This window comes from Pristis pectinata, chromosome 20 (assembly GCF_009764475.1).
Source record: "Pristis pectinata isolate sPriPec2 chromosome 20, sPriPec2.1.pri, whole genome shotgun sequence".
NCBI lineage: Eukaryota > Metazoa > Chordata > Chondrichthyes > Rhinopristiformes > Pristidae > Pristis > Pristis pectinata.
Window position 1 is genome coordinate 15,828,646 of NC_067424.1, and position 26,357 is coordinate 15,855,002.

The following is a 26,357-nucleotide window of genomic DNA, read 5'->3' on the forward strand; positions in this document are numbered from 1 at the left end:
TGGGGAATCTAGATAAACATTTGCAGGAGAAAGGAATGGAAGATTTGGAACAGAACATTTTGCAGCTCTTTTGGCAACAGACGGATATAATAAATAGGGGCATTAGTATTCGTACAGTCCCTCACACCTGCCCTCTCACTCATCAAGACCATGGATGGACTCCTACGTCAATCATATGCCCAAAGAAGTGCTGAAATCTGCCTTGAATATATGCATCAGTAGAGCATTTGCTGCCTTCTGGGGTGGGGAATTTGGCATATCCACAACTCTGAATGAAGAAAGTTTACTTCCATCTCAATTCTAAACATCCTGTGATTCCTAGTTTCTGATTTGACTTAAATGATTTATATCCTTTTATCCCACTTGCAACTTACTTTCCTGTCCAGTATTACTTTGTGGGCAAGTTTGGATATATTATACTTGGACCCCATATAAATCACTGATAATGTTTTATAAATAGCTTAATCACCGATCCTACCTAATCCAAGGAGTGAATCTTCAGTCTATGTTATTGATCCATACCCTTAATCCCATGAGACCTAATTTTGCATAACAAGCTTCTCATCAAAAGCCTTCTGAACATTCATATTTAATACATGAGCTGATTACTCCTCATTTGCCCTACTGGTTATACCCTCAAAAAATCTCCAATAGATTTGCCCTTTTATAAAACCTTGATAACTCAACCTTGTAAAAGAAGGCTGTCGGGAATCTGATAGAGATCTTCATGATTATGATTGGGTAAGTGTCTCTGGGACACCAGCACAGGTTATTGGTTATAATTACACAATGCAGGAGATCATTACTGGACACAGTAAGGAACTTAGGAGAAACTACTAGACTAGTGATGGAGAATAAAGTAAAAGTTCTTTGTCCTGATTACTATCCACAACTCTTCCTGTTGGAGACTGTGCAGGAGAAAAGTAGTTAATGTGTAACCACCTCACCCACTACCCTCTATCACCCCACAACACAACTCCTCCTCTCACCTCTGCACTTAAAGACTCTGTAATGCTCATAGTGCTATCGTACATGTGAAGAGTAGACAGCAGGCATAAAGACCTGAAACCCCAAAGGCTGTTACATCTGTAGAACAGGAGACCATCAAAGCTAAACACAAGTATGTAAACACTGATCAATCCCTGGTTAATGGTCACTCACCTCTCAGCCCAAGTTTGACCTCATTCTGAGCAGTTAGAATAATTATCATTATCCTGTGTATAGGGCACAGTCTTCATGTGCTTCAGATGTGCACCCTATATTTACTCTATTATGTGGACAATCTGGCACCTTCCAGTGGCAGTACCTGGTACTGCAGCACAGCCAGCAAGCTCATAGGGCATAACCCCTTCAACCCTCCCCTGTTAAACACATTGAAAAAAGTGAGAACAAATACTTCAGTTTTATGGGTTGACTTTTGCACCAAATACCACATGGTAAGTGCATAAAACTATTAGACTTATTCCAGCTGGTATGTGATGATCCAGACATCTCCCCCTCAAAATAAATATAAACACGGGATCGAGGAGCAAGAACATGTTGTCTGTCTTTGAACTATTGAAGCAGTATTTTTACCCAAGCTGATACCTGGTTCAAAGAATAGATTGAAACACCACCCCCCACTGTACAACTCACTAAATAGGAACAATTTCAAAATAATCCCCCAATCCTCCAGAAAGAAACGTCATGTTTCGTTATTATAAGGGTTAAATCTTTAGCTTCAAAACTGCTTCATATGATGTAGAACCAGTTTCATCGGAAGCCATGGGGGAGGGCTCGAGTTTCACAGCTGTCTGACCCCAGGAAACTCACGATCAGTGGAAACACACCTAGCAATAATTTATCATGAATTGTGTTTGGCTCCCGAGTTGGAGTGCTGTAGTGTATTTCAAGAACTATCTCGACTTTCTGTCTATATTGTGACGTTTCAAAATGAGAAAAGTCTGGAAAGTATCAGTAGTGATTCAGGGGGGTCAGAAAACTATCCCAATTTTTAAGATGCAGCTGGATTATTTTAGTGAAAATGCAGGAAGTATGAAAGTTTTGGTGATAAGGGTTAATAGCCATGTGCATCTCTTTCTCAACACTCTTTCCTTTCCTATTTGCCACTTCTGCCCCCTCTCTCTCACTCTGTCTGTCAATTTTTCTCTGGTTCCCTCCCTCTGTCTCTCTAGTGCCTGCCTTTGTTTCTACATCTCTCCCTCTCTCTAGCCATGTCCACCTTATCTTTTCTATATGGCTCCTGCATTTTCCTTCCTGTAACATCTACTTTCTCTCTTATCTCACAGTTTCTCATTCCATATCTCTTTTTTACTGTCCATGTGCGTGTGCATATGTGCGTGTGTGTGTGCGTGCGCGTGTGTGTGTGCGTGTGCCCCTTTCTCACTTGTTCTTTCTCTCTCTCTTGTTCTCTTTCTATCATTATTTTTCTCTGTCCTGTTTCACTCTCTCCCTCTCTCTTTCTGTTGCTCTCTCTCTCTTTTTGTTGCTCACTCTCTCTCTCCTCCACAAATCCCTTTCCAGGTCAAATAATTCTTAAGATAAACAAGCACAAACTATAAAAACTTCTCTGTTGCGGCCTTGATATACATTAATCCAATTGCACAAATAAATCAGCACCTGGTACTAATCATGCTCCATATGTGAGTAATTTTTGGGTTGGATGTGAATGGATGAAATTGCTGGGTAGAAGGTGAATTGCAGTCTGCCTCCTGTGGGTTATCTGAAGCTTGCAGTGTTGCTACCTGCTGCCCAGATGCAACAGAAACTTGCCCATTCTTTTCCTGACACTTCACTTTCAAAGATCTTTCCTAACACTGATTGATTCACATGTTACTGGCGGACCGTACTGAATGTGCGACCTGTTTGTCCACCTGACTGTTTCACTTGGGTTTCTCACACGAGTTCCATGTGTTAGTGCCACATGGGAGGGGGTGTGGTGTCTGAGCAGCACAGAATATCCACAGTGCTCCTGATTATATAATCACACAGGAGGCCACTTGGCCCATCATGCCTGTGCCTGCTTATTTAAAGAGCCATTCAATTCATCTCACATCCCTTGTTTTTCTCTGAGGAACCTAGGAACCTCTCAGTTCCACATTAATTAAACTACTGGAGGCATGACAGGATTTCAAATTAGGAAATAGTTTCACTTTCCCATGTAACTGATTGAGTCACAGCCCTTTGACCCATGAGTCCATGCTAATCAACCAGCACCTATTTACACTGATCCCATTTCATTCTCCCCATATTCCCATCAACTCCCTCCAGATTCTACCACTCACCTACTAACCCAGTGCAATTTAGTCTGGCCAATTGACATACCAACCCACACAACTTTGGGATGTGGAAGGAAGCGAGAGCACCTAGAGGAAACCCACATGGTCAGAAGGAAAGCGTGCAAACTCCACACAGACAGAGCCAGAGGTTACTGGAGCTGTGAGGCAGCAGCCCTACCACTGCACCAATATGCCGCCCCACTTGTGTTATTGTGTAGAGAATGACGGGCACTGCTTCCACAGTAAGAGATTTCTTTCTGATCTCTCTTTCTTCACTATCACCTGAGACTAGTTCAATGCCCTCACATTCCAGGCAACAGGAAACAATGTTTCTAGAGGCTTCCCCAACTCCTGCTACAGGCCCCAGAGTTTCATGGAGACACAAGAGACTGAAGATGCTGGAATCTGGAGCAACACACAAAGTGCTGGCGGAACTCAATGGGTCAGGCAGCATCTATGGAGGGAAATGGACAGTTGCGGTTTTGGGTCAAGGCCCTTCATCAGGACTGAAAGACAGAGGGGAGATAGCCAGTATAAGAAGGCAGAGGGAAGGGGTGGAGCAGGAGCTGGCAGGTGATAGGTAGATCCAGGTGAGGGGGGATGATAGGCAGGTGAAGGAGGGGGGAGAGTGGGAATGAAGTCAGAAGCAGTCTCAACCTGGCGGCATGAATATCGAATTCTCAAACTTCTGGTAACTGCTTCCCCTCTGTCCCTTCCCCCATTTTTCTATTTTCTCCCTCCTCCTGATCCAACTAGACCCCATCACCCTGTGTCTTTCTGCTTCCCCTTCTCCCTCTCCATCTGCCCATCACCCACACATCCCTCCCACTAGTCCCCCCTCCCCACCTCTCTCCCTTTATTCCATGCTCCACAGTCCTCTCTGACCGGATTCCATCATCTTCAGCCCTTTGACATCATTCCCACTCCCAGCTTCTGACATCATTCCCACTCTCCCCCCTCCTGCATCCGCCTGTCACCTGCCTCACCTGGATCCACCTATCACCTGCCAGCTCTTGCTCCATCCCTTCCCTCCACCTTTTTATATGGACGACCTCCCCTCTTTCTTTTCAGACCAGATGAAGGGTCTTGACCTGAAACATTGACTGTCCATTTCCCTCCCCTGAGTTTCATTGTGTGGTGGGAGTGGGTCATGTGGGATCCATTCAGAATTTGTGCAGAACAGTTGCACAGTCCCCTTGTTCCCAACTGCTTGATCTTCACATCATGGTGTGCTGGACAAATTTTGAGCTGTGTTCTTATTCTAAATCTAAATCAGTGAAATATGACATGGAACATGAGAAGTCCAACTGTCAATCCACCTCCCAGCATTCTCTCCTCCCATCCTGTCTCTTTGATGTAACCACAATTGATGGCCGTTTATCTTGTGTTTTCAATCAATCTTCTATGTGGCAAATATATTGGAACTCTGGATAAAGTTGGGACAAATTGTTCAAGATGTTCACAATCTCTGATCCCAAATCAAAACATTTGAACAGGTTAGTACAGCTTTATCTCTTACAACTCAACTTCCCTTCCCCCACATGAAAAGGAAGAACTTGCATTTATGTCAAACTTTTCCTGATGCCTTGACATCTTGAAGCACCACGGCCAATGAAGTACTTTATTTTTGTAATGTGGGAAAATTAGCAGCCAATTTTCACAACAAACTACCAACTTTTCTGGGGCAGGCACGGTAGTGTAGCGGTTAGCGTAATGCTATTACAGCACCAGCGACCCAGGTTCAATTCCGGCCACTGTCTGTAAGGAGTTTGTACGTTCTCCCCGTGTCTGTGTGGGGTTCCACCAGGTGCTCCAGTTTCCTCCCACGTTCCAAAGACGTACAGGTTAGGAAGTTGTGGGCGTGCTATGTTGGCGCCAGAAGCAAGGTGACACTTGCGGGCTGCCCCCAGAACACTTTACGCAAAAGATGCATTTCACTGTGTTTCGATGTACATGTGACTAATAAAGATATCTTATGTTATAAATATTAATGAGTAAATGACCAGGCCATTTGCTTTCAGTTTCTTGAGAGATAAATATTTTCCCAGGATGACAAGGAAAATTTCCCTGGTTATTAGAAATGCTATGAGAGCTCCTACATTCATCTAAGAAAGCAGATGGGAATTTGGTTTAACATTGCTTTGGAAAAGCAATAGTTCGAACAGTGGAGCGCTCCAAAGTGATTGGTATTGGCCTTGTCACCCTGGATATTGTGCTCATGCTTCTTGAGTGAGACTGGAAGCTGAAACCTTCTGGCACAGAGATAGAATGATTGTACTGATTGACACCATAAGGACACATTGCTTCCCTGACAGGCCCAGAATTCTCCAGGTGTTACTGACCTCCTCCTTCAGGAATGCCTTGGGCATTCCCCCACCCATAAGCCAGGTCCACAGGCTGTCATTTCCAGGTGTCTTTTCACCCATTAGTCTCCAGATTTCCATTTCTGTGATACAACTAACTTCACTGAGTGTCTATAATGAAGGCTTGGTTATAAACCAATATTCTCATTATATGCCAGTCAGCAGGCCTTACTTTGCTTCAATGCCTTCATTATTTCATTCACTTTCATATTATTGTGTCCCTGGCCTTGAATGTTCCTCCTTGTATCCTAGAGTTGTTGCTCCTGGGAACAAGTCAGTGAACTGTACACGGTAGTGAGCAGCGACACGGTAGCATAGCGGTTAGCGCGACGCTATTACAGCGCCAGCGATCGGGGTTCGATTCCCGTCGCTGTCTGTAAGGAGTTTGTCCATTCTCCCGTGTCTGTGTGGGTTTCCTCCAGGTGCTCCGGTTTCCTCCCACATTCTAGAAGACGTATGGGTAGGTTAATTTGGGGTTTAAAATGGGCGGCGCGGACTCGTTGGGCCGGAAGGGCCTGTTACAATGCTGTAAGTAAAATTTAAAAATTTAAATTTAATTTAATTTAAAGTTAAATTTAAATTAACTCTTTCTTGGACACAGGTGTCTGCCGCTAATCAGCTTCCCAAAGAACTGCAAAACTTTCTCTCTAACAAACTATTTCTATTTTAGTTTTTGCTTTCTCCAATTCTATTTCATGGTTTTTTCCCATCTGACCATGTATAATGTCTTTATCCCATCATTATCCTTCTGTCCTCCTACCATTAACCCTGAAGAGTTGGGGCCTGAGGAAATTCCTCCTTCATTCCTTGTATTATCCTCTTCAAAACTATTCTCTTTCCCATTATTCACTGGATAGATAAATGAACCAACACCAGTGTCCTGTCCTAGCCAACATCCTAGTATTGAGGCTGTAGTTATATTCAGCCACAGGGCATACCATGCTGTTTGCAAACCTGACTACCAAAACAGACACTCAGTTCCAAGCTCAGCCATGGGAATAGACTACCAGGTGAGCAGAGAAAAAGATTCAACAATGCTCAAAGTATCCTTGAAGAAATGCAGCATCTCTACTGATTCCTGGGAATTTCAGACCCATGACCATTCAAAGTGGAGAAGGAGGATTCAGGATGACATTGAGAACCTTGAATCCATGAATCAGGAGCACACAAAAGCCCTGCATAGGTGGCAGATGGAGTAGACCATCTCACAAACTACCGCCCACCTGCCTCATCAGGAACTATCTGACCCATCTGTGGAAGGGTTTGCGGTTATCACATTAGCCTCACTGGCCACCTCAGAACCCACAGAAACAAAATGGAAGCAAGTCACTCTTGATCCCTAGGGACTGCCTAACATGAAGAATAAGGTGGAAAAATAACTTATAGTCCTTTGTCACTGAATCAAATGTAGTTATTAAGATAGGTTGTTTTAAATCATTCACAAAACAAAGATTAGGTTTTACTGAATGGTTAAAATGATAAGAGGATGCTTGGTAGCAACAATATTCAGGGAGGGATCTCCCACAAGTAGGCCCGAGATAGCTGAAGGCACCGTCACCAATAGTGGAGCAAAGAAAATTCAAGTCATGCAAGAATAAGAGAGAAAGGTCATGCAAGGATTTGAAAGTAAAGATGAGGTTTATGAATTATTTGCAACTTGAGCTGTTTATTGAGATTAAGTATGTCTGTAGTTCTTGTTTTCTTTGGAGCAGGGGACACACTCCAGCATATAGTCTTACTATTTGAGTCCAGGCAACGTGCCCCTATGTCTGTGGGTATTTGGCTGTGGGGGAATCACCACTGGCCCTGATCTTGACAAATGCATAAACACACAGTCGCACATATCTGATCAAGAACAGGAACCCCAGCTTACAACATGGTCTCTCATTACAGTCCTCTTGTCACTGCTTCCCGAGCTCAGCTCAGTCGCTCTCAGTCATCAGCACCAGCTCAGATGCGAGGGTGACTCAGGGTAGTGGAATCTGGATGAGATACTCAAAGTAGCCAGCTGGTGTCCCTCTCTCGCTGGAAATCCGGCCTTGGTTTGCTTTAGGAAATATCTTGAATACTCTGGGTATGGGGGTCAGTTACTCAGAATTTATTCCACAAATAAAGGGAGCCTGTTTGTCAGTTCATGTAAGTTCTCTGGCTGCTCTGGGCTCCTTTTTCTGCGAGTGTGTGAACTTGTCCTTGCGCAAGTTCATGTAGGTGCAGCAGTATGAGTGTGCAAATGTGTGTATACGTGTCTACAAATCTGTGGGTGTGCAGGAATAAATGTGTAACTATGTGAGTGTGCAACCTTGTGCAGGCTGGTATTGCGTATGTCTGAGTGAAGGTACACCTGCGTGTGTACGTGAGAATGCATGAGAAAGTGTATGTGTGTGTTTAGAATGTGAACAGGAGTGTTTTGGTGTGTGGCTGAGAAGGTGTTCATACATGAGTGAGTGTGTGCATGAGTATGTGCCTGTGTGAACAGAGTTGGTGGGGCAGGGGGATTGGGCTCAGATGTCTCTGCACACTCAGAGCCGGCTGGGATTTGCTCCTCGTCTCAGACACGGAATGGGCCAATATGCCGGATGGTGACAAGCCTGAGGAATTATCTCTCATCATGATCCGGCAGAGCTGTATGTTGTGTTTGGTGCTGGATATGATGGGAGTGAGACGCTGATGGTCTAACTGACTTCATTCTGACCTACATATTGCGTTTCCACTGAGGGTGTGAGTCCTGACAGAAAAGGGGGGCTGTGATACTGCCCAAAGGGCAGCACCTCCATCAGTGCTGCACTCCTCTGGTACTGCACTAGAGTATCAGCCTAGATCATTTTGCCATTATCAAGTTGCTGTTTGCTGCAAACAACTTAGCTGCCACATCTCCAGCATTAAAACACACTATTTCAAAAATTAATTGGCTGTAAACTATTTTTGGACATCCTGACTTCAGGAAAGGTGCTGAAAACAAGTATTCCCTTTTTTAAGCTTCAATTTGTAGTTAATCTTTTTAACCATATCATTATATTTTTCATATTGATATTGATACTACCATACAACATATGGCTCATTGAAGCCGTGTCTTCTCTCAAAGCAGTCCCATCAATCTCATTCCTCCATTATCTCACTTTCCCACCGATTCCCAATCCACACCAACTAACCTACCAGTCAGCACGCCTTTGGGATATGGGAGGAAGCAGAAACAAGCTGGGGGGGGGAATCCACATGGTCAGAAGAGCACAGGACAAATCCCGGGTTGCTGGAACTGTTAGGCTGCAGCACCATTTGCTGCCCCTCCACACATATGAATGATCATATTTTTTGCCCTTTTTTTCTTTGAGAGGATCTTGAGACACTGGTTCCCTTGCCAAATCTTTCCAGTTTACTATAACAGAATCATTCTTGTGTCACACCCAGCAGGGATGGCAGGATAATGGGCAGGGCTGCCAAACCAATGCCTCATTCCCTAGGAGGAGACTTCCTTTAAACAGACCGAGGTCCTGCCCTCCACCAGTACAGCACTCCCTCAGTCCCTTCCCATCCTTCCCTCAAGGGAGGATGAAACCCTACCCCTCCGTGCTTTGGCAAATGGCTCAGGAGTGGAAGGAAATGAGGGTGAAAGAAGATCATAACCTCAGGTTTGCATCCAACTCTTGCTTTTCTTTCTAAAACCATTTATTCACCTCAACTCACTGGAATTAAATTGACCTTGAACATCAGTTGATTGTCCCCTGCTCATTTTTGCACTTTGAACTGAGCATTGTTTGCCTAACTGCCCAGGAGGATGAAGAACTGTAATCCTACAGTAGGAATTATCCATATAATTGTGCCGCCATCATACAAATTGAAAAGTACCATTGTTATCTAACGTCCCAGACCCTGCACTGCACATGATGGAATCACACTTCTCCACCAGACAATTTCCTGCTCCATCTCAGCCCTGCATCTGTTTATGGAATGAATCAGTGATTAAAATCCACCTTCCTGACTCCTGGTGAGCAGAGATAAAGCTGTTGAGGGTGCAAATCAATAGTTTTAATGGGCAAGGCTGCCTGGACTGGTAAAGGGTTAAACCATAAATTCAATATTAACCATTAACCTCAAGCAAACCATATGGCCATGCTTGTCAGTATAGAGAGAACCTCAGGAGGACAGCTGAAGATCTTTGAGTGTGTTTGGCTTCTACAAACCATTCCTCTAGAAGTTATTCAAAATGTCTGGCGTATTATTACTTACCTGATAGCTTGAGTTAAGTGCTCCTCCATATCCAAGTCCTGTAATCACATTTTTCACTAAAGTTGGACTTCTAAAAAAAAGAGGCATTTTGATCAACAAAAGGACACCTGATTTTAATTAGTCTGTTATAATAGAAATGTATATAAAACAATTAGTTCTGTAAATTCTTTTACCAATCCTGCAGAGAGAGTTTGGTCTTCAGGATGAAAAATCACCTTTGCACTCTGTCACAGAATGTTCAACAAACAAAAACAGGACATTTGGCCCAACTATACCACAAATATGCATCAAATAAACCTCAAGCTCCTACTTCATCTCACTGGAACATTATCTCCTTCTGTTCTGTTCTTTCTCATGTCATGTCCAGCTTCCACTTGGCTGTGTCAAAGCTATTCACCCCACCCACTTCCAGTCGAAGCAAGTTCCACACTCTCATCACTCTCTGGGTGAAGGTTCTTTAGAAATTCCCGTTGGATTTATTAGGTTTTATATTAATGGGTGTCTTTTGGGCAAATCCTCTGACACCGCCTTAACATACAATACGCAAGGTACAATATGTGATTGTTTTTCCATCCGAGCCTGATGGCAAATAGTGAAAGAGTGAGATGAGACCTCCTCATCATAACTTTTGATGCCTGTTGTGCTCTTCGATCTCTAGAGAAAGTTGAAACTAAATTAGTCACTTGGGGAAAGGCTGACGGGCTCTCTCTGAGCTACTGAAAATTATCCTTTCATGTTCTTTTTACAGATTCATATTGTTACCTTTCATTCTCAAATGCAGTCATAATAAGCTAAAACAGAGGAAAATTTGCCATGAAATATGAGGAAAGACCATCCCTCTCTCGCACTCTTAAAATCTTCCTGGAAGATTACTGGGAATATAGGTCCAAGGCGGGATTATTAGAAAAAGGAAGCAAGCTCAGCTTTTAGTGACTTTACAGGATCAACCAGAATAGAGGAGTGAGGAATTGACAGTGAATCTTGTCAGCTTTGCTCTATTCATTCCTAAGGGACAGAACTCCGTGTTTGGGTTTTCCAGCTCTGAGTTTGGGTGGAATGCATTCTCATAGACTTTATTCTTCTTTATCCCCATCCTTTATTGACAGTCTGATGGTTTAATCCCAGCATTTTATAAGTTTTCATCCTGAATATCCAGCAATACATTTTTTTAATGAAGGCTTTGAGTCCATTTCAGTTTTGAATCTCTCAATGATGTGGTCTCGCAGGGGACTGCTAATGCAAGTATTCCATTGGAGGGCACTAAAAATCCCTGTGCATTTTGAGACTTGTGAAGTGAAGAGATGACAACTTGCAAAAATGTAAAAGTTCCAGCGAGAGCCAGCTGTGGAGGAATGTTACAATCAGTGCCTTACCCCGTCATCTTTGGTGGCCTTCTCTTTTGATACTCTAGTTCATCAACTGTCCAGACCGCCCCTTTTACATTCTCCACTCGTACAAAACACTTGTGAAGACTGAGGTTGTGACGCACAGCATTCTGTAACGTACAGGAGAGAAGGGCAGGTACAGAAGTGAGCAGTGCGTTGAGAAATCTGACCTTCGTACACAGTAAACAGAGTTACAGAGGGATGATTATTGACCAGATTGCAGGTTCAGAGGGACGAGGCTGACCATTCAGCCCATCGTTTTCCTAAATCCTAATTCTACTGTCTCTCGATTAGAGAATCCAGATGTTTCATCAGTACACCCAATGTAGAGGACCAAATCATTGCAGCTGTTGGTCACCCATTTGGCATAAAGAATAGGAGCACAAATTGAATGACATTACACCCTTTGACTGGATTGCACAGTGAGGAATATGACAGAACAAATTTGATAGTACATCTAGATGTTGCCTGCACTGGAGAGTATGAGCTATAAGGAGTAGTTGGACAAACATGGATTGTTTTCTCTGGACCATCAGAGGCTGAGGGGTGACCTGATAGAAGTGTATAAAATCATGAGAAGCATAGATAGGGTAGTTAGTCAGAGTCTTTTTCCCAGGGTGAAAATATTAAATACTAGAGGACATAGCTTTAAGGTGAGAGGGGGAAAGTTTTTTTTATTTCCAGAATTTGGTTCTTAGATTTTCCTCATAGGAGCTGATAACCCACTAGATTATTAGTCCAAGACTCTAGATTGCTATTCCACTAATATAAACATTGCATCACTGTACACATTAGGAGCAAGTTTCCTGCAGAGAGTACCATCTATAAGATGCATTGCAGTAACTCACTAAGTTTCTTCAACAGCACTTCCCAAACCTGTGGGTGCATAGGAACACCACCACCTGCAGGTTCCCTTTCAAGACGCACACTATTTTAGACTTGGAAATATACTGCCATTCTGTAATTGGCATTGGGTTGAAATCCTGTAACTGACCCAGTAGCACCATGGAAGTACCCTCATCTCAAGGCTTCCTGCAGTGGTTCAGGACATTGGTTCACCAACTCCTTCTCATGACCATTCAGGGATGGGCAATAAATACTCGCTTTATCAAATACCTATATCCTTTAAATAGATACAAATAAAAAAATGATTTGGTGACGTGTGTTATGACTTTCAATGCCTGTAGATTGGGTGAGAGAGAGAACTCTGACAGAAGTGGGAAGTCCTGGATAGTTAGGGGAGCAGATGTCTGTAATATCAATGGAGGGTATTCCATAATAAATTGATCTTCCAGACTATCCATGTTTACTATCAAATTCTCGAGCTGTTTCCAGTTACACACACAATCTGTCCCTAATGCTTGTAGCTAGAGTCTGATCAGTGGGGTCGAGGTCAACCCTTTAGACCCAGAAGAGGGTGATCCTCAGGAAGTCAGATATTTTTCATAATCTGCATCTCTCAAATTTTCATTTGAATTTTGAATGCAGCCTTCAGTATTCCTCAGAACTAATTAGCATGTGGAAAACCAGTCGCATTTTAAATAAATACTTTAAAAGCTTATCTGGAGTGCCATCAATAAAAATTAAATACTAGACAATGAAACTCAGTTGACAGGCAGCGCTATTGTGCTGCAAATGTTGTTAAAAAAAAGAGCAGAGCCAAAGAATAGAAGTGATATTTTTTTCAGTCTGTAAAACTGGGGTATTCATTCACATCTAGTTATCCCAGATCATAACACAAATCATTTTTTTTACCCAAGCCCTTTAATGCTCCCTTTACAATTTCATGTAGATTTCTACACATCTTGAGTTCTGCATGAAGCAAATTATTTTGCAAAGATTACATTACACCTACCTAAAAAGAGAGAAAAAAATCCAAAGAGAATATTTCCACATCTAGAGGCTGTAATTGTGTTAAGGCCAGTCACCAAGGAAGCAGATTTAATTTATGATAGCTTTTTACATGAAGCCTTTTGAAAAGACTGACAACAAGTAACTAGGGAGGTAAAGAAAGAATCTCGGCTCAGCACAGTCACACATTGCCATTCTCTTCCTTGAATTGGAAGATCATAAGTTTTGAATTCCACTCCAGCGCCTTGAACTCTTGTTCCAGGCTGGCACTTGAAGTGGCACAACTGAAGGAGCGATGCACTGCCGGAGGAGCAATGCCGAGGGAGTGTAATGGGAGGTGCAGTTTGGTTAGAGTGGGTACTAACTCTTACACCGTCAGGGTGTGCAGGACTGGGAGTGCTGAGGAAATCTGCACTATTGATTCGATACTAGCAAGGGAGTTCTCTACTGTTGGAGGGAAGGGACTGAGGGAGTGCTGGGAAGGACTGAGGGAGTGTTGTATTGTTGGAGGGAAGGGATTGAGGGAGTGCTGGGAAGGACAAGGAGTGCTGTACTGTTGGAGGGAAGGAACTGAGGGAGTGCTGTACTGTTGGAGGGAAGGGACAGGGAGTGCTGTATTGGTGGAGGGAAGGGATTGAGGGAGTGTTGTACTACAATTCTGAGAGAACGGTATTGTTAGCATTAGGTAAATAATGCACTCCTGGAAGAACTGAGGGAGCATTACATTATTGCTGAGGCAGTAATGGTGGAGTGCTGGAGCATTAGACAGTCAGCACCAAGGAAGTGTTTGCACCATTGGGAGAGCCCATACTGTGGGAGCACTGCACTGTCACAGAGGCACCACTGAGGAATTATTGCACTGTAGGAGAAACCAAATAGAGGTAACATTGCAATCTAGCAGTGGGCAGTACTGAGGGCACCATAGTGTCACAGAGGCAGTATTGATGGGATGCTGCACCGTTGGAGGTACGTATTTGGAATGGTACGTCAGGCTGTGGCCTCAAGTGCCCATCCTAACAATGAACAGTTACCCTCTCCCGGTACAAAGATAAATTAACTGTCATTCATCTCATTTGCTAATCATGGGATTTTGTGGCTACAAAAGGCTGTCATATCTTTGCATACCCAACAAGAGTTAGCAACATCTACATTTCTCAGAGTCTTGGAAAGGTATATCCCTAGTCCAAGACACATTCTCCATGCTCACCAATAGAACCCACCCTGTCTAATCCCTCTCCCCGAAAACCCTATCACAACATCCACATTGCTGTTTATTTTACACTGTCTGCCTACTTCATATAAAAATAAACATAGCTTTCTCATCATTTTCTCAACTTAAAACAACTGAGAAAATATTGCTCTTAAAGGGACAGACTCATTGTGAGATTTGTTTGGTAAATCCTTATCCCTTCTCCTGCCTATTTTTGGAAAACTCAGAGGAAAGCAGTCCATTGTTTTTGTCACAGTAATGTCAGAGGGTAAGGGAAATAATGGTTTATCTCACTTCTGCTTCCACATAACTGCACATAAGGTGAAGCTTCTCAAACATCTCCTTGGAAGGAAGAGTCTCCTTGTTTTAGAGAGAGACACACACATCTCCAAAGAGAAAAAGAGACATGCACAAGTACTAATGTGCATACACACGCATACATGAACAAGATTCTCTTCCTCTTTGCTTCCTCCAATCTTGCTTCCTCCAATTTTGCTTTCTCATATGAGCGAGTACCGCTTTTTATTTGGGTGCGTCAAACAGGACAATCCAATGATTGTTGTTCTCAGTGGTCTGTGTCAACATCAAAACTCTTCAGGGATGTTCCAAGAGAGCCTTTGAACCTCTTTGTCTGTCCACCACATGATTGTTTGCTCTTAGTCAGTTCTCCATAAAGTAGCTGCTTTGCTATTCTGCCACCAAACATTCTTCTGTCATGTCCTGCCCAACCTGATCTTTCAGCAATGTATAAATGCTGGGGAGGGTTTTTTGGAACAGAATCTGTGTGTTTGGAATTTTGTCTTGGTACTTCATGTGAAGTATTCACACATGTATGCATGCTCAGGTGGACACACACAAAGATGCACATGAGCCTAACTCCCCAACAAGCACACACACACACACATACAAACACACACACACAAATACATATTTGCACATAAAAGATGCACACGTACACACAAGCATACATGTGCAAGCAGTTCCACCTCCTTCTTATTGGGCTGTTTCTGAGACATCATCACCAACTCAACAAATGCCCAGCTTTCTGTTAAAGCCAGAGCTAATATTCTGACACCACCGAGGCAAATACAGCAGGACCACTTGAGATCATACACAAACCAGTCATTGCAAAGCCATTCAGCCTAATGGGAGAAAGAATGAGTAGGGTGACAAGATGGGGAGGTGGCAGCTCGAGGCAGATTATGGCCAAACATGCATCTCATTCTTCACCAGCAGACAAAGAGTTAACCCAATGCTGAGTGCAAAACAAATGATGCTTCTTTCAGCCATAGATTATTATACAGCCTTTATCTGCAAATATCCCTCTGTAAAAGAAAAGGACTAATAAAAATTGGATACAATTCTCCCGAAGACTAATAAATTGCCTCGGAACCCTTGCATTGTGACTGATTGCATTATCATTTTTAATTCATCTGTTTTAATACCAAATGTGATTTTACATTTTTAAGAAATACATACACAGTTTTCTTGACTGAGATCATCTTTTGTTATTGTCTGTGTCCTTCCATCTTCATGTGTGAGTGTGTGTGTCTCTCTCTCTCTCTCTGTCCACACACCCCCCCCACCCACCATCCACTTTCCCACTCTGTCTCAACACCCACCGATCTTCCTCTCCACCACCTAACTGTATAATTATGAACACTGTAACAGTGGCGCACATTAAGAGCAGCTCTCTTCAACTTTGCAAATTAGAATGACCCCAATTTCAGATAAAGGCCTGTATTTATATTTGCATTTCCAATTCGTGATGGAAGATTTATTCATTCTGTTAAAACATTAGCAGCAATTTGAAAGGTCAACCACCAAAGACAATACAAATAAAACATGTGAAACAAAAAAAATTAAAATTAAAGCTTTGAGGAAATTGGTTCGAAAAGAGAACGAGGGCCAGCTTCTCTTCCTCAAAAATTAAGACATCTAACCTTCACAGAAAATTGAGTCTCAACTTTGATAATTTTAATTTTTAATTTAGATTTTTCTCAATACATTTTATTAATTTTTTCCTCCTGTTACAATTCCTATCACCATTTTACTCATCTTTTGACAAATTTCTCCACCACCATCATTTCATCCCTCCCCACCACCCCCCCCCGCCCCCGAAATGTTATTGTTTTATTCATTCATTAACAAAATGTGGATAGCACTTCTGTGGCAAGCATTTAATCTACAAACCAAATTGCTCTTGAAGGATGATGGTGCACTGCCTTCTTGAACTGCTGTAGTGTGTGAGGCGAAAGTGCCTTAAAGTGCTGTTCGGAAGGGAGTTCCCAGGTTTTGACCTGATGATAATGAAGGAACTGCAATAGATTTCTACAGCTGTATGTTGCATCCAGGTGCTCTTCTTATGCAGTCCCTCATGCTACTCTAGTTCTGCAGACTCTGAAGAGTCTGATGAGACTATTTACTATGCTGCTCACAAGGTGGGTCCTCCAGGTTGAGAAGACTAAACACAGACTGGATGACTGCCTAGGAGTCATAGAGTCATGGAGTAATACAGCACAGAAACAGGCCCTTCGGCCCAACTCTTTCATGCAACCAAGGTGCCCACTAACCTAGTCCCATTTGCCTGCATTTGGCCCATATCCCTCAAAACCTTTCCTATCCATGTACTAATTCTTTAAATATATTTTAAGTGTCATTATTGTACCTGCCTCAACTACTTTCTCTGGCAGCTTGTTCCATACATGCACCACCCTCTGCGTGAAGAAGTTGCTGCTCGGGTCTCTTTTAAATCTTTTCCCACTCACCTTAAACCTATGCCCTTCTAGTTTCTGGTTCCCTTACCCTGAAATAAAGACTGTGCATTTACCCTATATATACCCCTCATGATTTATACACCTCGATATGGTCACGCCTCAGTCTTCTACATTCCAAGAAGTAAAGTCCTTGCCTGCTCAACCTTTCCTTATAACTCAAGCCCTCGAGTCCTGGCAAAATTCTTGTAAATCTTCTTTGCACTCTTTTCAGATTAATGACGTCTTTCCTATAACAGGGTGACCAAAACTGTACACAATACTCCAAGTGCGACCTCACCAATGTCTTGTGGAATACCTGTATTAGATCCAGAGCAGTGTCTGAAAGCTATGGTCACCTGTCACCTTAATTCACTGTCTCACTCTCACTGTTTCTGTCCTGAGCTTCCTATACTGCTCCAACAGAAATTAATGGAAATTTGATGAGTAGCTCCTCATCTTCTCACTAGGCACTTTTACAGCCTTCCAGACTCAACATTAAGTTTAACATATAAAAGAACTTCCTAGATTTTTCATTTTTATTTCAAATTTCTAACACCTGCCTTATATTTCTTTGATAATTTCTGTTTCTGGTTATCCCAGTTAGAACTCTACCAGAGTGACCTTGTGTTTCTGTAGTTTCTAACAGGGATAATCTAGCTCAGTGGTTAAATTGTTGTATTAGTATCTGGGGGCCCTTGGCTATTGAAGATTTTTAGTCACTCCATACCAGTTTGGGAAAATAAATTGAGGTAATTTATTCAGTCTGGAATTAAAAATTTACCACAAGTATTAGTGACTATGAAATGACTGCACAGCTATAAAATCCTGCCAAATTGAAAAAGATCTCCCTGGGGTACATTTCCTGAAGGTACTGATTCTCTCTGATGCATAGTTCCTGAAGGTAGTGATTCTCCCTGGGGTACAGTTCCTGAAGGTACAAATTGTCTCTAGGGTACTGTTGCTAGAGGTCAGTGCCTTCAGGAAGTACTCAAGTGATAGCCAGCACCTAGTTACTGACTCCACAGTGCCAGATTAACACACAGGTTAGGGTTTTAAATCATGAATTGTGAAGCTAATGTCATTCTTGCAGCAAGAACGTACATCAGAAAATGGAAAGTTTGGAAGGTGATGGATTTGGGAGGGTTTTGGTGGAGTCTGCATTGTTCCAGTGTTTTTTCATGATTGATCATCTCCACATTTCTACCTCCCATCTTGCCAGCCTTGCCTGCTCTAAAGCACATTTTCTCTCCATAAATGAATGAGATTTCCGTGGGACTGGGTCAGTCTGATTGTGGCTCTATGGTTGTAAGTGTGAATTTTTAATGAAGTTCCAATGACACTCTATTTAGCTATTTCAAAGATAAAGCCCTTGGTTTCTGTCTCTGAAGCTGCTCAGCTTGTTTCAAATGTCACAGCCTCCCGTGTTGAAGGCAGACAAAAAAAATTCCCAGTGCAAAAGCGAGATAAATAGGACTCTCAATGACTTGCTAATAATCACATTAAAACATTTGTTTATGTGCTGGCGTGACTGACACACACCTACCTCTGATTGAAGCAGCCACACCAAATCTCCCAAAGCTGTTTAATCACACAGGGATAAGTTTAAATTAACTTGCTCCTGATAGTCACAGTGGCACATTATAAAGCAATTGCAAATCTACGCACAGCTAGAATTTTTTTTTCCTTTTTGATTTAATGACTACAGACTATGCCTTTCAATTTTCCTCTTGTTTTAAAATAAAACAACAAGTACAGTTTAAAAAAAGAACATTCCTTTCAACCTACTTTCCACCTTGAAGCTTGGCCTTTGACCAAGGTCTTGGTTCAACAGACATTTGATATTCCTTCAATGTTGTGTGACAGCCCCAGAGATCTGATCTCTGAGTGTGGAATGGAAGGGGTTTGTGTTTAGAAATCATAACTGAGCCCAATTCTGTTTCACTCAAGTAACGCACACAGATGCACGCACACACACACACTTGCATTCACACATACTCTCACATACACACATACATACATATACTGTCTCTCTCACACACACTCACATGCACACACCCTCTCACATACATACATAGACACACATACCATGCAATGGTACAGAAGGCTGAAGTGGTCAAAAACAAAATATTCATGAACAATCGGTGTCTGAATTCAGAACTTGTTGTGCAAAGGCCAAACTTCTGGGCTGCAAATGCATTACTTTTAAATTCAATCCTCGTAGAATGGGTTTCTGGAAAGACCAGCTTTTATTGCCGTCTCTTGTTTAAACTTGTTTGAACAATGGTCTTTGAAATTCAGAGCTGCATGTCTAATCTTGATTCACCCATTATCATCCTCTCTCCTATCCCTTCCAGCATTTGTGAGGTCCTGCACTATGATGGTTGATCCTTCAATAAAATCTAATAGAATCACTCCTACACATCTCCTCAATTATAGCGTTGAGGATAAGTGTATCTGCCATTGTATTTCTGCTTCTCCCTCTTTTACGTAGTCCCTCGGGATTGAGGATCACTTGCTTTCGTTCCAGTTCTGTGGGTTCTGAATTGGCTGATGAAACCAATGCGGGACTGGCAGATTCAGCCTCAGGATAGGGCAGGAGGTGTTTGACAGGACTGGTGTGTGGATGGTAATTGGGGGCAGTGTGCTCTGAACCCGTTTGCACCAAGCCTGCATGTGCTCCCAGCGTAAAGACCTGAGGATCTCAATGCCATTCGGAAATACCTTCCCCGTTTTGAGCAGTCCTAGGCCAGAGATCCCTATGCATCACTGAGGACGTTATTCTATTGCCTGTGTACTTACTCACACTGAGTCAAATTCACCCTCCATTAGGGCTGACAACATTGGATTTCAAAACTAAAGGACCAATGCTTGCAGTTGCTGCTTCTCTGCAATTCTCTTTCCTTCCTTCCTTCCTTCTCCACTCCTCCTGCCTCTTCTCTTGTACCCCCTTCTCTGCCTCCCTCATCCAACTCTCTTCACCTCCTTCCTTCTTTTTCCCTTCCATCTATTTCCCTACATCCCTCCTTCCCTCCACTCTCCCTACTGCACCATTTAATATCACAGCTAGCTCAGACAGGAACTGTGGCTTACTTGGTTGTGAAAGGTTTTATGGGTGTGATTTATAGTGGTCAGGGGCACATAAGAGATTGTTCCCAATGCTTCCTGAAAGGTCCTACTGTGAGATAACTTGGGACATTGTTCCAGAATCATTCAGTTTGAGATTATTCTAGTCTGCAAGTAATCTTTCCAATTTGTATTTGAATAAAACAACACCAACTGCTTCGACCATTCTCCCCAACAATCCTGCTCCATGGCTTGATTGTTCACACACTATTATATCATTTTCACAGATTAGTTTGAACTTAATTCCTTTGAAGCGCAGGACTTGCTGCTCGGGACAAGGCTGTCATGGCTGACATTGTCCAGTTCTTCTAGAATCTCAAAAACAATTATATCACCTCCTAGCCTACTTTCTGTGAGAATGTGCCCATTCTATAGTATCACCCTCATATTCCAATCCATTCATTCCTCTGATCATTTTGACTGTTTTACCAGCTATAATTTTGTACTGTATATTGTATTTTAAGTGATTAATGAAGTAGCAAGATTACCTCTGTATCTCAGCATAGTCCTGGTCTTTTAATGCATCTCAGTATTTGATTTGCATTACTCATGATGTCAAGCATTGTTGTGAGTTTCTGCCTCATTCACACTTTTATCTCTGCAGTGGCATTTGCCCACAACAGGACAATAAGTAAGTAATCTGTGGCTGCCCGTAAGGGAGCAAGGCACGGTGAAAGATGTCCCTCCCTCACAGCTGAACGTACTCTTTGGCTTCAGTTCCTTGATTGAGTAATTGCTTTAAACTGCTGTCAATCATGCTCAATCTTTTGCCTATGTGTCAGAAGGTTGCAGATTCAAGCCCTGTCTCAAAATCTTGAGCACAAAATCTGACACATCAGTACAGTACTTAGGCTTGCTGCACAGTGCGGATGCTATTAAACTAAGGCCATATCTGCCCTCCCAGGTGGAAGTTAAAAATACCACACCATGGAGTATTGCTACCAATGTCCTGCCTGATACTTATTCTTCAATCAACATCACCAACACAAGTTGCTGGTTATGAAGTTTGCTATGCAAAAATTCATTGGTGTTTTTCCTGCATTACAACAGTGACTATACAGGCAGGCACAGTAGTGTAGTGGTTAGCCTAACACTATTACAGTGCCAGCAACCTAGGTTTAATTCCAGCCATTTTCTGTAAGGAGTTTGTACGTTCTCCCCGTGTCTACATGGATTTCCTCTGGGTGATCTGGTTTCCTCCCACATTCCAAAGATGTATGGGTTAGGAAGTTGTGGGCATGCTATGTTGGCGCTGGAAGCGTGGCGACACTTGAGGGCTTCCCCGCAGAACACTTTAGGCAAAAGATGCATTTCACTGTGTGTTTCGTTGTACATGTGACTAATCAAGATATCTTATCTTGTCTTCAGAAGTGCTTGGGACACTTTGACTGAGACACAAGAGACTGCAGATGATGGAAATCTGGAGCAACACACACAAAATTCTGGAGGAATTCAGCAGGTCAGGCAGGGAAATGAACAGTCAACGTTTTGGGTCAAGACCCTTCATCAGGACTGGACTGATACCTGCTGATCCTGTCTGTGTCTCTGCCACAGCTCTGGGCCTCGCTCTTCATGACCTGCCCATCCAGTCCAGATGAAGGGTCTCAGCCTGAAACATCGACTGTCCATTTCCCTCCATAGATGCTGCCTGACCTGCTGAGTTCCTCCAGCACTTTGTGCGTTGCTGATGTTGTGGTAAGTTCTTATTCTTATATTACATCCCAAAATGCCACTTACTGGAAGGAACCTCTTTAATTTGTATTTGACTGAATGAACATTAACTGCTTCCACTATTTTCCTGGGAAGCTTTCTCCATAATGTGATTTCTTGCTCACAGATTAAGTTTGAATCAAACCACTTTATTTCTGAATTCCAGTTATTCTTCATGCATAGAGACGGCTGCTTATTTTTGAACATATAAGGGACTGTGCCTTTCGTAACACTCACCTTCCATGTGGCTGTGTTTCTCCGGAAGTACGCAAACATTCTTGTAAACCAGTTATAAATTTCGTTGAGTGTTAACTGTCTGTCTGGAGCTTCCAAGATTGCCTACAGGAAATAAAAGCCTGAGTTAACAAAAGGGATTGAAGGGGGTGATCACGACAGGGTAGGATGGGACAAGCAGTGGGAAGAGGTGGGATGGGATAGATGGGAGGGAACAGGACGAGTTGAAACTGAACAGCATGGGATGAACAAGATGAGCTGGTAGGGGATGGCACAGAGTCAATGGGATCGGACTGACAAGGGTGGGTCAGATTAGGATGGGACGGGCAGAATGAGGTAGCGGGGTAGGATACAGATCCAAATAGGCCAAGATAAGGTGAACAGGTCAGGATATGGTGGGACACAAGAGAGAACGTAAATGCTGGAAATCTGGAGCAACACACACAAAGTGCTGGAGGAACTCAGCAGGTCAGGCAGCATCTATGGAGGGAAATAAACTGTCGACTTTTCGGGCCGAGAAACTTCATCAGGACTGGATTAGCAGCTTGTGGAGAGCAAGGCCCGGAGCTGTGGCAGAGACAGACACAGGGCCAGCAGGTATCGGTTCAGTCCTGATGAAGGGTCTCAGCCCGTAACATTGACTGTTCATTTCCCTCCATAGATGCTGCCTGACCCGCTGAGTTCTTCCAGCACTTTGTATGTGTTGCTCAGGGTATGGTGGGACTGGACGTGATAGTTCACAATGAGACAGGCTTGGGTAAAACAGGAAAAGAGAGAGCAAAAAGGAATAATTCACAGTTCCTTCGGGAGCTGCAAATCCTTCAGACTGAAGTCATTTCTCGGCTTAAGGACAAAGAAGTGCTCAGTTACCTGTCTGATGAGGGATGCATACGTAAAGGGAGGCCGAACATCAGCATTCTTGTAAAATTCATGATTTTGGGCAAGCTCTGGAAGACAGCAGAAATCATATGGATGTGTTAATGATAAATAGTCCATCTCAATCTACTCAAGAGTTACAACAGTTGGATTCCCTTGCAAGTTGATCCCCTACTCTCTCCGGAGATAGAACCAGACAAACTGGAGGGTGGGGTTCATTGAACACTAAGGATGAGTTTACTGCTGACTTTTTTGTATTTCTCTTCAGGCAGAAAGCAAATATGATACTCAGGGCAGTTTTTGATGGAAATATCCCACAACTGCCTTTTTTCATTACACGTGATTGTAGTCAGCAGAGCAGATAAAGAGGAAGAAGTTTGATTTCAGTCACTGGTGTTAATATGTGCACATGTATTGACTGCATCTTCCACTCAATGAGTCTCATTGGCTCTCATGTTGAGAGCTGTGGGAGTTCAAAGGTATAAACCCAGAGAGACTACAGCCAATGGCCACAACTGACACTTTTATCACTTGGATGAATTTCTCCCCCAAAACCTCCACCTGATAAATGACACATCTGTAAAGGTATTTGGATGTAGTTAGGATAGTGGACTAACAAAAATAATTCTGGATCAACAACAACTTGGTCATGAATTACCCTTATCAACTTGATACCACTTTTGTGTTATATGTACAAGGACTGCCATCAATCTCTGCCATTGGTCATGCTTTCATAGGACTGCTGTCTCTGCTTCTTAAAGAGAGTCTCCTGTTTCCAATGGGCCCCCCAGCCCTTCCTCTCATTGTCCTCTCAATAATTGCACTCTGTACCCCTCAAGTAGGCCTGTATTTCTTGACTCGGACGCTGCCCCCCACCCACCTACTGAGGCTGCTGTCCCTGGACGACCCACTCTCTACACCAAGGTTTTGATCTCCAGACAACCCCTCCAAGGGTCCGATCTGTGAGCACCACCCTACCACCACTACCTGCACTCCAAGTTTGAGTTCTGCCTTTCGAGTACAGACCACTATTTGCAGGCACTTCCTCTATCCTTGGGTTCTGATTCTCCTGATCATCAGCCTTCCCCGAGACCTACCAGTACTAGCTCCAGCCCAGCACCCACGGCACAGCACAAAAGTAAGTGTGTAATGTACAAACAGCACGAGCCAAAGCCATAGGTCTCGGACCACACAACACCCCTAGTGAACTCTCAATGGCACAGATCAGTTTCTTGGCCACAATGTCTTCTCATCGTGGCAATCTGCTTTTGTGGGGTGCAGGGTTTGGAGAAGGTGAGGAGGACCATGTGTCATTTTTATCCTCGAACGTAAGTCAACTTCAACAACACTTCACACCAATGAAACATCATCTTTAAAACAAACAAATAAATGCATGCCCATCAATATTTCAGGAAAATTCTGGTCTTGAATGCAGCATGCAGCATTCATTTAGTTTCAACACACAACTCCAGCTCAGACATAGGTTTCTTTCTCCTGGAACCACCCAGGCTCTTCACCCTGAGGAGTAGTTGTTAGTAAGTGAGGGAGAGGTGTGGGAAGGCACCATCATTGCTTGGCTGAACGTTGCTGCATCTATCGGCTCTACTAGACCCAATGGATAGCTATCAGGATTAGGAATGGTGGCTGCTAAGTCCTTTCCCCTATCTGGAAAATGCTAGACTCAGCACTTATTTCCCCAAATTGTAACTGAACACAGACCACTGTTCCAACCTGCACCTGTCTGGTTTGGGACATTCAGTTGTATTTGATGCTTACAAGGAGGTATATCTGAAGGGTCATAGGGAAATAATAGGGTGGTGGCTATAATAGACTAGTTCTTTCAAAGAGCGAGAACAGGCATGATGAGCCAAATGGCTTCCTCTTGATTGGCAACAACATTAACAACAGACCCAGTTCAGATATCAGACCAAGTTCTAACAACAGACCTGAAATATTAACTCTGTTTCTTTTTTCACAGATGCTTCATGATCTGTTGACTATTTCCAGCATTTTCTGTTTTCATAACAAGAAAGCAAAGTCTGAAAGCCTCTTACCTGAAGATATCGGCATGCAATACTTATCAGAATGCCTCCTTCTAATGGCTCCCATATTGTGTAAACTTGGTGAGCTGATGACAGAGGGCCCTTGCCTTATGGGGGTGATTGGCGTGGCGGCTGAGGTTGGCGTGTGAGGTAAACTTTCCGGGAAAATATCTGATGTGCTCTTGGAAAGCGTGACATTTGATACCAGGTTCAGCTAGCGGTGAAAGGTGGTTCACAGGACGAGTATAACATGAGAAAAAGAGAGAGAACAACAAACAGAGAGAATAAGTGTCTTTGATAAATGATCTTGGATCTTCTCCCCTCAACCAACCTCAATCAGAGGCTAGAGACTACTTTCACTGAATGGTGCAAATAATTGTTTCCCATGTAGGTCCAAATAGCAGATATATCACTTGAGAACATTCTAATGAGATCCCCAATGAGGAGACCAGTGACCACCATTGAAAGCACAGCATCTTACACTGGCTATGCAGAGACTGTTACTGGAGAATTCAATCACATCTGTTGATGGGTAGATGTGTATATGAGGGGAGATTAAAGCTTTCATTATCTTAGAAGTGTCTATCAGATCACTCATCAGTATTTGCTTTTCCAGAGAAAAGAGAGGAGGCCTGTTCAATGTTTCTTAAAGGTATAGCATCATCTTTGTGAATCTTCCTGGTCTATTTAAGCAGTAGTGCACCAGGATGCATTTGTGTGGCTGCACTGGTGTTACATAAATTTAACATGACAGCTTACATCCATACAGAACTTCTCATGTAAGAATAACTTTGGGAGGAAGGTGGGAAGTTGAGGGAATGGGGTGAGGATGAGGATTATAGGCATAGCTAAAGGAAAAAGTTGTACAGAATTTTACTTGTTGCATTGTTAGAACTTTGCATGTTATTTTGAGGAAAGGCCAAGAAAAGAGAAACGAGAAGGGAAAAATTGGGCAGAGGAAATAAAAGAAATGAATAGAAGGAGAGAAAGAGAGAGAAAGGACATGTCCTTCCAATTAACCTATCCCAGAACACAAAGCTGTACTGATCAGCAGTAAGTCGGCAGTGTAATATGTCATTCATTTTGCTGTTTGTTCAGTTATTTCCTTTTTAAACAAAATCTTCATATAATTTATGACATTTAATGATCAAGAATTCTTTCCATTCCAAGGACATATGAGATTATAGTTTCTTGTTTGCCACTATTGTTGATCCTTATATTGACCACCTGTTGCTGAAGCCATGCTTTGTCACAAGCCTCCTATTTCTTGTTATACTGATCACGATTGGTTGGCCCTGGTTCTAC

The 26,357-nt window shown here is 42.9% G+C and overlaps 1 protein-coding gene across 2 annotated transcripts in view; it reads right to left on the bottom strand.

Annotated features, from left to right (window-relative positions):
- foxp4 (forkhead box P4) overlaps positions 1-26,357 on the bottom strand; it is a 310,618-nt gene that overhangs the window by 13,344 nt on the left and 270,917 nt on the right. For both annotated transcript variants that reach the window (XM_052034375.1, XM_052034376.1), the window contains exons 11-15: positions 25,065-25,266; positions 23,005-23,081; positions 22,138-22,239; positions 11,239-11,360; positions 9,866-9,935 (exon numbers count right to left, since the gene is read on the bottom strand). In XM_052034375.1, the coding sequence (XP_051890335.1) occupies positions 9,866-9,935; positions 11,239-11,360; positions 22,138-22,239; positions 23,005-23,081; positions 25,065-25,266 (573 nt within the window). The remainder of the gene's footprint in view (positions 1-9,865; positions 9,936-11,238; positions 11,361-22,137; positions 22,240-23,004; positions 23,082-25,064; positions 25,267-26,357) is intronic.